The sequence below is a fragment of the Squalius cephalus genome, assembly GCF_949319135.1.
Source record: "Squalius cephalus genome assembly, chromosome: 10".
NCBI classification, from domain to species: domain Eukaryota; kingdom Metazoa; phylum Chordata; class Actinopteri; order Cypriniformes; family Leuciscidae; genus Squalius; species Squalius cephalus.
The window spans coordinates 1,900,341-1,914,661 of record NC_137131.1 but is presented as its reverse complement, the minus strand read 5'-3'; the positions used below and the strand labels follow the sequence as shown (position 1 = coordinate 1,914,661).

The following is a 14,321-nucleotide window of genomic DNA, read 5'->3' as shown; positions in this document are numbered from 1 at the left end:
TGTTTTCCCCAGTGCATCTCTCGGGTTGGTTTGTTTATGGAGTTGATATGCGCTGAATTAACATGCATTAACAGTAAAGAGAGCTGGTCCAGATATTTACTCTCCGTCAGAAGTGCAAACACGGTTATGGAGATGGAAGTTGTGTCCATGCAGCGGCGCTCCGTCTAAATTGTTTGATATACTTTAAAAAGCTCTTAGTACTGATGACATTCCATTCAAAGCAGTTTTCCTTTTATCCCGGTGCCGTGTTCAGTCACTCAACCTCTTTTTGCTCCTCCCGTTCCTCTATCACTCTTTCTGCCCCTCCAGCCCATCTCTCTCCATCTCTTTTCTCTGACAGTCTCTCTCTCTCTCTCTCTAATGAAAAAAGATCTCTCCAGCTCGCTCTACTCAAGACGGAAGATGAAACCTAATGGCTTCTCTTCTCTTCTCTTCTGGAGACGGAATATATGCACTGATCCCCTGATGGCAGAGATTCATTTCATCAGGAAAGGCTTCTGTGTGCGATAAAGCCCGTCCCATAAACAACACCGAACACCCCTAAACAAAATGGACTGGTCTTGTTTGCATTGAATTTTGCGGATGTAAACACTCAACAGCGCACTGCATTGTTCGGGGTTTTTTTTGCTGTTCAATTTAATCATAAACTATAGGAGACAAGAAACACATATGCAAAATATAAGCACTTTCAAATGTGCATGAAGATTATTCCCAGCTAACGTTCTGGAACGTTTCTCTCAAAGTAACGAACAAACGTTCTTCACGTAACGTTGATAGAATGTTTGCTCAGAGATATCTGGTCTTTAATAACATTATCAAAACATTCGTTTTCCTGAAACATTTCAGTTGGATGTATTTTTTTTTTTTAAATGTTACTAATTGTTTGAGAATGTTCAAGTTCAGAATGTTCACATTCAAAATGATAAAATGGAATGTTCCCTTAACGTTCGTATAACTGACATTTTTAAAACGTTTAAAAAACCGTTAGCTGTCACCAAAAGAATTTCAAAAACATTGACTGTATTCCAATTGACCCTTTGCAGGGAGTTTGATTGACAGGCGATCTGACCAATCATAATCCGCCATCCACCGAATCCGCCATTTTTGTCCGACAGCAGTCAGGAGAGTTAATAGATTAACTGGAGGATTTGAACTTGAGAAACGGAGTGTATTGACGTCTTTCCGCGGTTAAAACAACATTCCTTCTGATGTTCATTCATGTTTATTTGATGCTATAAATGAACTAGAAGGAAGAGATGATCGGTTCACGACAGCTTTAACTGAGCGATCTGTCAGACACATTAAAGAGCCACAAAACGCTATTTATTGTTCAAATTTCTTTAAAAATGACCAACTTTGAAAGGAGAGGCTTTGGTGTGAGAGAGGCGTGGCTTGTCGGACATAGCAACAGTAACTAAAGGGGGCGGGTATTTGCGAACGTTCAATTGGTTGGAGAAACAAACAGTCCCACCCAAACGCAGGCCATTGCTTGAGTCGTGGTTGCATTAGTAGTGAAACACTTGAAATACTGCTTTTGTGAAGCTTTGAAACCTTCGCGAATCATTACATGAGTTACATCATAACTCATCTGTGTGAACCCATGAACCAGTTTCTATAAGGTTTTTACCACAACAACAAACTTTACACAACTTTAATGACACATTTGTATAATAAAACGAAGGTTAATAGTCTCTTATGGGGATGATTAACCAAGAATTTAATCAAATAACATACAGACACTTCACATTTAAAGCTATTAGAACATTTGTTAATTGCATTTTAAAAGATTACACTTTTAATAAAACATTTCAATTGGTTTGTTTTTATGCATTTCATTGCATTTACACGTTTACAAGTTGAATCATTTTAAAATGTCTAAACTTTTTGAAGTGGTTATGATGTAACAAAGCTGGATTTACTGAAATCATGTGACTTTACGTGCACCGAATCACTGGTTCAAATAATTGATTCGCAAAGGCTTCATGAGGCAATTGGTTCAATTGATTCAAAGCTTCGAATTTTTTTTTTCCTCCCATCACTAAGCATGTCAAACAAAACAAGAAAGAGTCAGTGTTACCTTCAAATGTTAGTGCGATTAAACCGAATGTGTTGTTGATGCTAAGCTATTTAACTGTAATTTGAATTCTGCAATAGCGCCTCTTGTGGCAAGACTGAGAATGCAACCAGTGCAGTGTTTCAACGCCATCGATCTACCAAACAGGACCGAATCAGCCATCTAAATTTTCATTTCACCAAACTCAGATGGAGGCAAAGGTCATAAAAGGTCAATGTAAAACATGAAATGTTATCAGCATCACAGTGAATAGGGCACATTACACATCTCCCGTTTATACGGCACATAGAGCTTAGCTCTTCAAAAAAATGATTGGTTTCATCATTGTAACTGTGGGCATATAAAACTTAATAAACGCCTCGACCGGAAACAACCAGAATTTTAGTGCACAAATAGTACAGAACATAATTGCTACGTGGTTAAGTTTGCTTGAGGAAGAAATGGGAATAAAATGGCAGTCCATCACATTGGAGTCATTAAGTGAAGATTTATTGACTAGCACACTCTATATTCACTCGCTCGATGGGTGTCAATATAGAAATGGGATCTTGAAATGAAAGAATGGTTGATTTAATGCATTGTGGTTGCTAAAGAAATTGCATGCATAGATTCATACGGCTGCAGAACGTCTGTCATCCATTTTGTGCCGGAGCCTGATGTCCATTTTAAGTGGCTTCTTTTGTAGAGAGCCATTAGAAGAATGACCAGAAAAGTTGAATTTAAACTCGGCGCTGTTGTTGCACTGGATTCCAGTTTTAAAACTGAGTTTTAAAATCAAAAAGACTGAAATGTTATATAAAGCCCTGTTATATAAAAGAGGACACTGTGTTTTGTTTAAAAGCTCAGAGGTGAATCTCACAAAAATCTGTCATGTGATATTTTAGTATTATTTATATACTCTTATAATATTTATTCATATTTTGAAATAGCTTTTATTTTTATATTTTACTTATATTTTCACTTTATTCTTTATTTTATATATATATATATATATATATATATATATAATAAAGTATAAAGAGAAAATATAAGTGAAAATATAAAAATACACACATATATATAGGGGAGCACGGGGCACAACCTAACGCGGGGTTAGTTGTAACACGCTTGTTTTAAATACTTCCGCACATGCTTGGATGACGAAACTTTGTTTATTTACTAGTTGCCATATCAACACTATATAGAAAAAAAAATCTGCCAAAATTATTATTTTTTTTGGAAGATATCTATAGACATTTATTAAACCATAGCAAAAGTAAATTTCTTACTTAAGTTAATTTTTCATCTCTATTTTTTGTGTTTATTTAAAATAAGACAAATCTGATATTATTTTAATCTCCAAGATGTTATTTAACAGTTGAGATAGTTCTTTAATGCTTCGCTAACTAGCAGAAGACACAAGCAGGGTTTAAATCCCAGTTGTGCAGGCGGGGCATGTTGTAACACTGCGTTACAATGTGCCCCTATTGGAAATATGCTATTATATTCTATACTTTTATTAATTTTATTGAGAAAACGTGAGAAAAATGTGAATAAAGACTGAGTGTCAATGTTCAGAAATTACTAATTATTTATTTGTTTTGAACTATGTTGTATAGCTGTGTTTTCATGTGTTCGTAGTCAAAACTCAAAAATGTGTTTATATTTAATTATTAAAAATTGCCATTATTTTATATGAAAAAGTTTTTTAATTGTATTTTATTTAGAAAATATTTTAGTTTGTTTTGTATATTTTTTTTATTAGATCAGATAACATTTTAAGCTGCCATATGTTATGTTACAATGTACCCCACCTATGGGGCATGTTGTCACATTTCACTTCCATTCTTTCAGGGTATATCCAGAAAAAAGTATATACTGTATTAATAAAACAAAAACACATAGTTGTACTAGACATGTGGGAAATTAATGTGGGAAAAAATAAATACTCTGAACCATAAGTAGATTTACACAAACTGAGAAAGTCAAAAAGCGTTAGGTTGTGCCCCGCTCTCCCCTATATACATATATACACATATATATATACACATACATACATACATATTTATTTATATATTAGTGCTGTCAAATCGATTAACTGCAGCTAATTGCACATAACATAAAAGTTTGTTAATATATAATATATTTGTTAATATATAACATAATTATATACAAATAATTACAAACGTTTATGTTAGATGCGATTATTAGCGATTAATAGATTAACAGCATAGATTAACTGCTGTCAAATCTAAAAAATCGAACATAATTCTATAATTGTATTTTGCACTGTTTAAGAATGAGATTGACTCTTATAGAAGAATTCCAGAGTTGTTTCTGAGCTGTCCTGTACATTTCTTTGCTTTATGAGGGAGTTTCCACAGATGGCAGGTTTGACGACTCTCCTGCTATTTCTTTATGGCCCTCAGAGTCTGTGTTAAGCAACAAAACAGCAAGTAATGAGCTCTGGATATGAGGAGGAGGAGAAGAGCGTAATGGACGAACAAAGAAGCCACTGACAGAGAGAAACGCCACTGATGAATTTACCCACAAACCCTCAGTGCTGACTCTGACATCATCTCTCGCTCTTAAACGCAATTAGAGAATCGTTAGTAGAGACGTAGGCCTGATGTGGTCAGTTAGTTGATGATCAGTGGTCTGTGGGTCAGAAAGCAGCGACATTCATTCACGAGGAGACCTGTCACTCAAACAAACACAGAACAATCCTCCCATTCAACTAAAGCAGCCAATCACATCAGCCGGAAATCTGCGTTTACATAAACGTTTAGATTCATAAATCACAGCAAACTGAAGATGCACGAGCTTTACTGTCCACCAGAATTTCTCCCGGAAATACCAAATATGGAGCTTACGATGCCTTTTTAATTATGCAAGACCTCATCTGCATATCATTTGCATATGCATCTGGTGATTCTACTGTTTTTATTGATGCAAAACAATTAGGACAAGATACAGACTAACAATTTTCTTAATTAGTATTTTCTGCTGTAAATGCATATGATAAATTACATAATTTATATATAAATAATATTAAATAAAAAAAAAATTGACAAAATATGAACAGTTAAATTATTTTATTATTTAATTATCAATAATTATGAAATATTAACAATTTCTGCTAAATGACTAAATGTAAATTTAACAACTATGTACATTAACTGAGCTAAAGACGTCAAATTTATGATAAATGCTAAATTTGAGCTTGACAGTTCAAGTTAATAGAGAGTACTTGACTTGAAAACAGACATAATGATACCAAACAATGCTATTGTTATGCTTATAGCATAGTGTACACTCAAATGTCAGAGTTTAATTAAATGGACCTATTTTTATTAATAATTTTCGGTACTGATTAAAATATTATTTTCTTAGTCTTAGTCTCGTCTTAGATCTAGATCTCACTGCAGTGCATTATGGGATTGCCCGATCCACAAAGGATTAATGTGATGCTGTATCTTATAAATCCAGGTAATTAGTTTGCAACAGCCTTTGCGTCGGGAGCGAACCCATGATGCCTGTAGTCAGTAGGCCTGGATCTCACTGCAGTGCATTGTGGGATTGCACCGGGACTCACCGAGGGCATCTGGCTGGACAGCAGGTGCCCGTCCTGCGCGAGCATGTTGGACATCATGAGCGCCGGCAGCTCGGAGTACGAGTACGGGTTGATCAGGCCGTTGTGAGGGATGGAGTGACACAGGTAACTGGACTCGGGGTCCATCAGGTGCAGCAGGTGAGGCTCGGGGTGATTCGGGGGGGTTATCGGGGGGATCTCGTAGTCCTCGTCTCCCCCCCCTCCGCCGTTCCCGCTCCCCCCGCCGTGTCCTGAGTAATTCTGCTGCGGGAACACACAGAGAATCAGGACATCTTTATATCGCCTCAGGATCGTTGAGTGGCGCTTGCTTGTCAGATTGAATGGCATCACAATAAAATTAAATAATTAAATTAAATTAAATAAATTGCAACTTCCGTTCAAACAAAATAAATCAATACAATAAAACATGTTAAAATACAACAAATAAAACTAAACCTTAAAAATAAAAATAAACTTTATGTTAAACTTATAAATACACATACAATAAATTCAATATAAATAATATAAATGCAAATATAATAAAAGAATATATTACAACTTAAATAAAATAATAAAATAAAATGTATGTTTAAATACAATATATATATATATATATATATATATAAAATTCAAATAAAATATTAAAATAAAACTTTCATTCAAATAAATAAAATAAAATACAATTTTAAATTTTTTTTTAATTTAATTTATATTTTTCTTTCATTCAAATAAATAATATAAAATACAATTTTAATAAAAAAATGTATTTTAATATATATTTTTGTATTGAATTTATTCTATTTATATTTTCAAGTTGTATTTGTATTTTATTCATTTTATTTGACATAAGTTGTAATTTATTTTATTTGTGCATAAGTTGTATTTTGTTCATGTTCAAATACAACAAATACAATACAAATATAGCTTATGTTAAATTAAAATAAAATAGTAAAATTAAATTTAAAAAAAAAATTCAAATACGATTAATAAAACCAAATAAAATAAACCCCATTTTAAAAAAGTCAGATCAATCCCAAACCTTTCTGTGAGCATGAACAGCAGTAGACATGATGCTTGCCGAGAGGCATAAACACATTTATATAAATATTATGCAGTTAAACAAGTAAGAATCACATTTTTGGATGCGAATAAGTTGGCAGCTTCCGATCTGGCTTTATGGAAAGTTGCTGGAAATACGGCATCATCACAATCAACTTTTGGAAGCACAGACCATGTTTTCATAGCGCTAAAGTTTGCGATTGGCCACGCGTCCATATCAATACTCATGCCTCTCGTCAGCCGCGTCAATCTAACTTTGAATGCAACTTTACATTCAGAGAGAGAGAAAGAGAGAGAGCGAGAGAGAGAGACAGAGAGAGAGAGAGAGAGACAGAGAGAGAGAGAGAGAGAGAGAGACAGAGAGACAGAGAGAGAGAGAGAGAGAGAGAGAGAGAGAGAGAGAGAGAGTATTCAAGAGGGAATGAAAAGCAATTCTGTAGGAGGCGATCTGACTGGAGCCCCGTCCATAATAACTGAGTCAAATTAATCATCAGAAATAATATTCCGCTGTCAACCATTCAAGAGCTTTTTTAATAGAATTTTTATGATTCATGTCTGCCCGTATACATCAAACAGTCAGTTCTGCAACATTTCAGAAATCAATTCAATATCATCTTTGTGTTGCCAGTCATCTTCGCCTGGAGAACGGCCATTTATCTTGCAAACAAATACTTTTAGCAAATACGCGGCCGTGGAGAGTGAGAGACAAGGATTGTGGGACCTCAGATTTCACCTTGCCTCGGTGCATTACTCAAATCACAAACTTCTCCTAAATATATCATCTGTCCGAGCGTCTCCACAAGGCTAAAGCGCTAAATGGTATTTTAAGAAAGAGACTTGCTCACTCAGAAGAACATTTTCATTCCTCACAGATTACTCTTTCATTGCTCATGAGACTCATATAACGCTACTGTATCTTATTTGAAACATGAAAACATGAATATCTACAATAAACAATAAATGATGAACATGATCTGATAAACCTGTCAATCTCCTCCAGTGCTTCTGTCTCTGATCGACAGACTGTTTTAGCGAGTAAAAGTCTTTCAGTTTAATTGTACAAACGTCCTTCAGCTCGAGCTTCACGAGTCTTTATGATCCGAAACGTAACATTGATATTGTTAGTAATATTTCAAACTTGCTTGAGTATCCATCATCATTTATTAGAAAAATCACGAGTATCAAATATGATCATCAGGCTTTTGAGGAAGGTTTCTTTGTTCATCTCTCAATCATCATTGTATTGCATTGCATTTAAAAACTTTGATCATAAAACTAAGCATTTAAATATCATCTTACTAAGACATATTACTGGCAGATATTGATATTTATATGCATTTTGTTTGTGCATATTTTGAGCCTCTGAATAAAACCGAGCTGTTTTTCCTCTGAATTCTCACTATATCAGACTATATGAGCCATAAAAGCCTGAACATTATGTTTCATGCAAGGATTAGATGTTTTTCGGGGGGAAAAATCACAGTTTGAGACATTACAGTCTTTCTCTGAGGAGAACAATCTGCCCGATTATTTGGTTGAAGATATAACCGGGATAAGAAAGAGATCTCAGTGGTGATTCTGGCTCAAAGATGAGCAGATATTCAGCGTGACACGTCTGAGGTCGCTCTATTCTCCGCTCGGTCTCGCTGTAAACATGCGCTCGTGTTGCCGGGCTGGATATTAATCTTCCATATACTTCTGCAGGCCTTTGAAGACAGATGTCTTTGTGGGCTTCAGGCCTCCCCTGTTATTGTCCGCTCTAATGGATGTGAAAATGAACATTTCCTGAGATTCAATTTCCCTCATAATTGTTGGAAGGAAACTAAATTGTGTGTTGTAAACAGTGGGGCGAGCAGCTATTGTGTGAAGAGAGACTGTCATCGAGTCCTCAGGAGAATTCTCCAACAGAACCTCTTTAAACGTGGGATGAGATGAACCTCCGTCGGTGTCAGCTGATGCAGAACCATTGGAAAAACTGATGACATACTACTCTGATCGTGCCGGATGGTAATATTGTGGTGCTTTGATACTGTACACCTTAGAAACAAAACAACATGATGTGGCCATACAGTAATTGGTACTTTAAAATATACTGCAGTCCATGTGCAAAACAATAAAAATAAAAATACCACATTAATACAATGTTACACAAAATATCACTGTGGCACCATACATATGTCAAAAATACCACAGTAATACTATGGTGCACATCTAAAATATCATGTTAATACCATTGTACATGTCCAAAATACTATGGTAAAACCATGGTACACATCTAAAATGCCACAGTGAAACCATGGCCCAAAATACCATGGTAATTTCATGTAATATGTCCAAAAAACCACAGTAATACCATGGTATACATCCAAAATACTATGGTAATACCACTATACTGTCCAAAGGATAATACTGTGGCACATGTTTAAAATACCATGTTAATATCATTGTACATGTCCAAAATACTTTGGTAAAACCATGGTACACATCTAAAATGCCACAGTGATACCATGGCAATTTCATGGTATGTGTCTGAAAAAATATGGTAGAACCATGTTAAATTACCAAAATACCACAGTACTACCACAGCTCACATCAAATATACGTTCAAAGCCATGTGGTGCATGTCTAAAATGCTGTGGTAGTACAATGGTAAATGTCAAAATGCCACAGTAATACCATTGTAAATGTCCAAAATACCACAGCAATACTATAGTACACATCCAAAACGCCACGATAATATTATGTTGCATGTCCAAAATACTATGGTAAAACCATAGTACACATCTAAGATGCCACAGTGATACCATGGCCCAAAATACCATGGTAATTACATGTAATATGTCCAAAAAACCACAGTAATACCATGGTATACATCCAAAATACTATGGTAATACCACTATACTGTCCAAAGGATAACACTGTGGCGCATGTTTAAAATACCATGTTAATACCATTGTACATGTCCAAAATACTATAGTAAAACCATGGTACACATCTAAAATGCCACAAAGATACCATGGCCCAAAATACCATGGTGATTACATGTAATATATCCAAAAAACCACAGTAATACCATGGTATACACCCAAAATACTATGGTAATACCACTATACTGTCCAAAGGATAACACTGTGGCACATGTTTAAAATACCATGGTAATACCATTGTACATGTCTAAAACAATGTAATACTATGGTACACATCCAAAACGGCAAGATAATATTATGGTGCACATCCAGAAATACCACAAAAATAACACAGTAAACGTACATGTCCAAAATACCATAATAGTGCCATGGTGCCCTCTAAAATACGATGGTAATACCAATGTTCACGTCCAAAGGATAAAACTGTGTTGCATGTTTAAAATACCTTGATAATACTATGGTACACATCTAAAATACCACAGTAATATCATGGTGCATGTGCCCAAATTGCCACAGTACTTTCTGGAACGTTTCTGTAAGTCTACCACATTCATACTACATGGTACTACCAGGGTTTTCTGGACATGGTACCACGGTACAGTACTGTAAGGAACGGAGCGTGCGCAGATGTTTTAAATCTGCTGTAATGTGGGGAGATCTGCTGATGAAACTCCATTACCTGAAGCTCATTGAGAGCGGCTGACTCATCACACTTCTCCTGCGCATGAAAGGCCACGCTCATCAAATCCCTCCACGTCATGCTGATTTTAAGGATAAATGCTAACAATGGACTCAGTGAATGTTTTGTGGTGAAACCAGGAGGGGACGGGACGTTTGTCAAAAGCAGCGGAACGTCCTTGACGATAAAATGTAAATCTCAAGGTGGTGCCATGTCGAACGGTCCGGAAAAATACATAATTCATCCGCCTCACTTCAGGATGTGATTATATGTATTACACATTTAATGCATGTAGAGGTTCTGCTCTTCAAAGGTTCATCGCAACAGTCAAAGCAGTTGGTAATAAGACAAATGTTTTTTTTTTCCTCTTTGTTTGCCACTTTTTCCATTTTCCTGCTCCTCCTCAATCTCTCCATCCAATTTTCAAGGATATTAGAACTCAATTTGGATGCAAGATGGCGTTTGCATTGAGTTTGAGGGTTTCAATTTGTAGCTTTCATTAAGTGAAGAGCGGACGCCACTTTGAAAGCAACGCTATCAAATTCCTGAGAATATTTACGACGCTCAAAAACATTTGGTCGCTGGAAAGTCGACTCAAACGCACACATTTGTACATGCGATCGAATGCAAACGCCTTCTGTTTTCATAAACAGATGAACGGCTAGTTGGCGTAAATGATGGGATAATGAAAAGAGAAGAGTTTTTTCTCAGGTTGGGAAGGCGTCCAACTATCTCTGGCATCAATTTAAAGCCATTGTATGCTGTTGGGCTGATTAGAAATCCAACATATGAGTGTGCGAGCTTCAGTCTTAACACAACAGATGCCATTCAGACATAAATCTATTTCGATCTGGCTTATTAAGACCATTATATTTCCACAACTACACTTTTACATGTTCTGATGCATGTGCAAAACCCAATCGCACGACTCTGAAGGGCATCTAGATATGGCTCGGGTTCCTCCTTCAATGTGGGATTTTATTCACATTTTATCATCCAGAAGGGGAAATTCATGCATCTGATCTCTTAAATCAGAAAAGTCTAACCCTGAGTAATGCAGTTCAGGTCTCTGAAACCAGAGCACGCAGTAGTTAAAGGAGGCAAACTTTCTTTAGAGAAATGATGGAATGCTTTGAATGTTATATTAATATTCACGTTTATTAAAACTAAAATGAGCGGCGCAGCTTCACCTGTTACGTAAAATAATATATCTGAATTAGTAAAATGTCTCGGAGGAACACTTACTCAAGTGCAAATAATAAAACTCTGAAAGTTTCTTGTTTGGCGAGGCAAATGTAATGTGCTCGTGTGTTTAAAAGCATAATGACAGATTTTTCTAATAAGCATTTTTCTGTAGACCTCCAGCGACATGCGGTGATGGATGCCTGAGTGATCTAACCTAAAACACATCCCCCACAAACCCGACAACGACAGACAAAGAAAGACATCTATCAGATTCCCATTCACTCTGTGTGTGCGTGTGTGTGTGTGTGTGTGTGTGTGTGTGTGCGTGGAGGGCTGGCTTTATCAAAGACGATGTTTTTGGAGCGTCATCTGTTTTTATTTGGCTGACGGACAGCACCACCATCATAAATTATCCGAAGACCAGACACACAAAGTGACATACAACCGTTCCCAGAAGTGAGCTGAAAATGACAAAACCTCCTTTTGAAAGCATAATCAGAGGAAAAAAATATTTATAAATGCAGTAAATAATGATTGAATAACTATAAATGCATGCATTTTTAATTCTAAAAAATGTGGGTTAAAGGGTTAGTTCACCAAAAATGAAAATTCTGTCATTCATTACTCATCCTCATGTTGGTCCAAACCTGTAAGACTTTCGTTCATTTTTGAAACACAAATGAAGATATTTTTTAATGAAATCTGAGAGCATTCTGTCCCTCCATTGACAGTCTACGCAACTACCACTTTGACGCTTCAAAAATGTCAAAGAGATCATAAAACTAATTCATATGAATTGAGTCGCTTTATATGATGAACAGATTGAATTTAGGCTTTTATTCACATATGTAAATATTGATCCGCAGCGAACATAAACAGAAGCTCAACCGAACGAGAATGATCCTCATTGGTTCTTCAGAAGCTCAAACGTGATGCGTAACATAAGAATGAACCTCATTGGTTCTTGCTGAAGCTCAAACGTGATGCGTAACACGAGAATGATCCTCATTGGTTCCTCAGAAGCTCAAACGTGATGCGTAACACAAGACTGAACCTCATTGGTTCTTGCTGAAGCTCAAACGTGATGCGTAACACAAGAATGAACCGCATTGGTTCTCGAGAAGCTCAAACGTGATGCGTAACACGAGAATTAACCTCATTGGTTCTTCAGAAGCTCAAACGTGATGCGTAACACAAGAATGAACCGCATTGGTTCTCGAGAAGCTCAAACGTGATGCGTAACACGAGAATTAACCTCATTGGTTCTTCAGAAGCTCAAACGTGATGCGTAACACGAGAATGAACCTCATTGGTTCTCGAGAAGCTCAAACGTGATGCGTAACACGAGAATTAACCTCATTGGTTCTTCAGAAGCTCAAACGTGATGCGTAACACGAGAATTAACCTCATTGGTTCTTCAGAAGCTCAAACGTGATGCGTAACACGAGAATGAACCTCATTGGTTCTCGAGAAGCTCAAACGTGATGCGTAACACGAGAATTAACCTCATTGGTTCTTCAGAAGCTCAAACGTGATGCGTAACACAAGAATGAACCGCATTGGTTCTCGAGAAGCTCAAACGTGATGCGTAACACGAGAATTAACCTCATTGGTTCTTCAGAAGCTCAAACGTGATGCGTAACACGAGAATGAACCTCATTGGTTCTCGAGAAGCTCAAACGTGATGCGTAACACAAGAATGAACCGCATTGGTTCTCGAGAAGCTCAAACGTGATGCGTAACACAAGAATGAACCGCATTGGTTCTCGAGAAGCTCAAACGTGATGCGTAATACAAGAATGAACCGCATTGGTTCTCGAGAAGCTCAAACGTGATGCGTAACACGAGAATTAACCTCATTGGTTCTTCAGAAGCTCAAACGTGATGCGTAACACAAGAATGAACCGCATTGGTTCTCGAGAAGCTCAAACGTGATGCGTAACACGAGAATGAACCGCATTGGTTCTCGAGAAGCTCAAACGTGATGCGTAACACGAGAATTAACCTCATTGGTTCTCGAGAAGCTCAAACGTGATGCGTAACACAAGAATGAACCGCATTGGTTCTCGAGAAGCTCAAACGTGATGCGTAACACGAGAATTAACCTCATTGGTTCTTCAGAAGCTCAAACGTGATGCGTAACACGAGAATGAACCTCATTGGTTCTCGAGAAGCTCAAACGTGATGCGTAACACGAGAATTAACCTCATTGGTTCTTCAGAAGCTCAAACGTGATGCGTAACACGAGAATTAACCTCATTGGTTCTTCAGAAGCTCAAACGTGATGTGTAACACAAGAATGAACCGCATTGGTTCTCGAGAAGCTCAAACGTGATGCGTAACACGAGAATTAACCTCATTGGTTCTTCAGAAGCTCAAACGTGATGCGTAACACGAGAATGAACCTCATTGGTTCTCGAGAAGCTCAAACGTGATGCGTAACACGAGAATTAACCTCATTGGTTCTTCAGAAGCTCAAACGTGATGCGTAACACGAGAATTAACCTCATTGGTTCTTCAGAAGCTCAAACGTGATGCGTAACACGAGAATGAACCTCATTGGTTCTTGCTGAAGCTCAAACGTGATGCGTAACACAAGAATGAACCGCATTGGTTCTCGAGAAGCTCAAACGTGATGCGTAACACGAGAATTAACCTCATTGGTTCTTCAGAAGCTCAAACGTGATGCGTAACACGAGAATTAACCTCATTGGTTCTCGAGAAGCTCAAACGTGATGCGTAACACGAGAATGAACCTCATTGGTTCTCGAGAAGCTCAAACGTGATGCGTAACACGAGAATTAACCTCATTGGTTCTTCAGAAGC

General features: G+C 37.0%; 2 protein-coding genes across 9 annotated transcripts in view; both read right to left on the bottom strand.

The window, feature by feature from the left end:
- Positions 1-14,321, bottom strand: part of kif5ab (kinesin family member 5A, b) — a 581,587-nt gene that overhangs the window by 104,132 nt on the left and 463,134 nt on the right. The gene's annotated exons all lie outside the window — the stretch shown is intronic.
- Positions 1-14,321, bottom strand: part of tox2 (TOX high mobility group box family member 2) — a 139,684-nt gene that overhangs the window by 43,052 nt on the left and 82,311 nt on the right. For 4 of the 8 annotated variants that reach the window (XM_079883539.1, XM_079883541.1, XM_079883536.1 and 1 more), the window contains one exon: positions 5,649-5,909. In XM_079883539.1, the coding sequence (XP_079739665.1) occupies positions 5,649-5,909 (261 nt within the window). The remainder of the gene's footprint in view (positions 1-5,648; positions 5,910-14,321) is intronic. The other 4 variants (XM_079883537.1, XM_079883540.1, XM_079883542.1 and 1 more) reach the window with 1 other exon arrangement.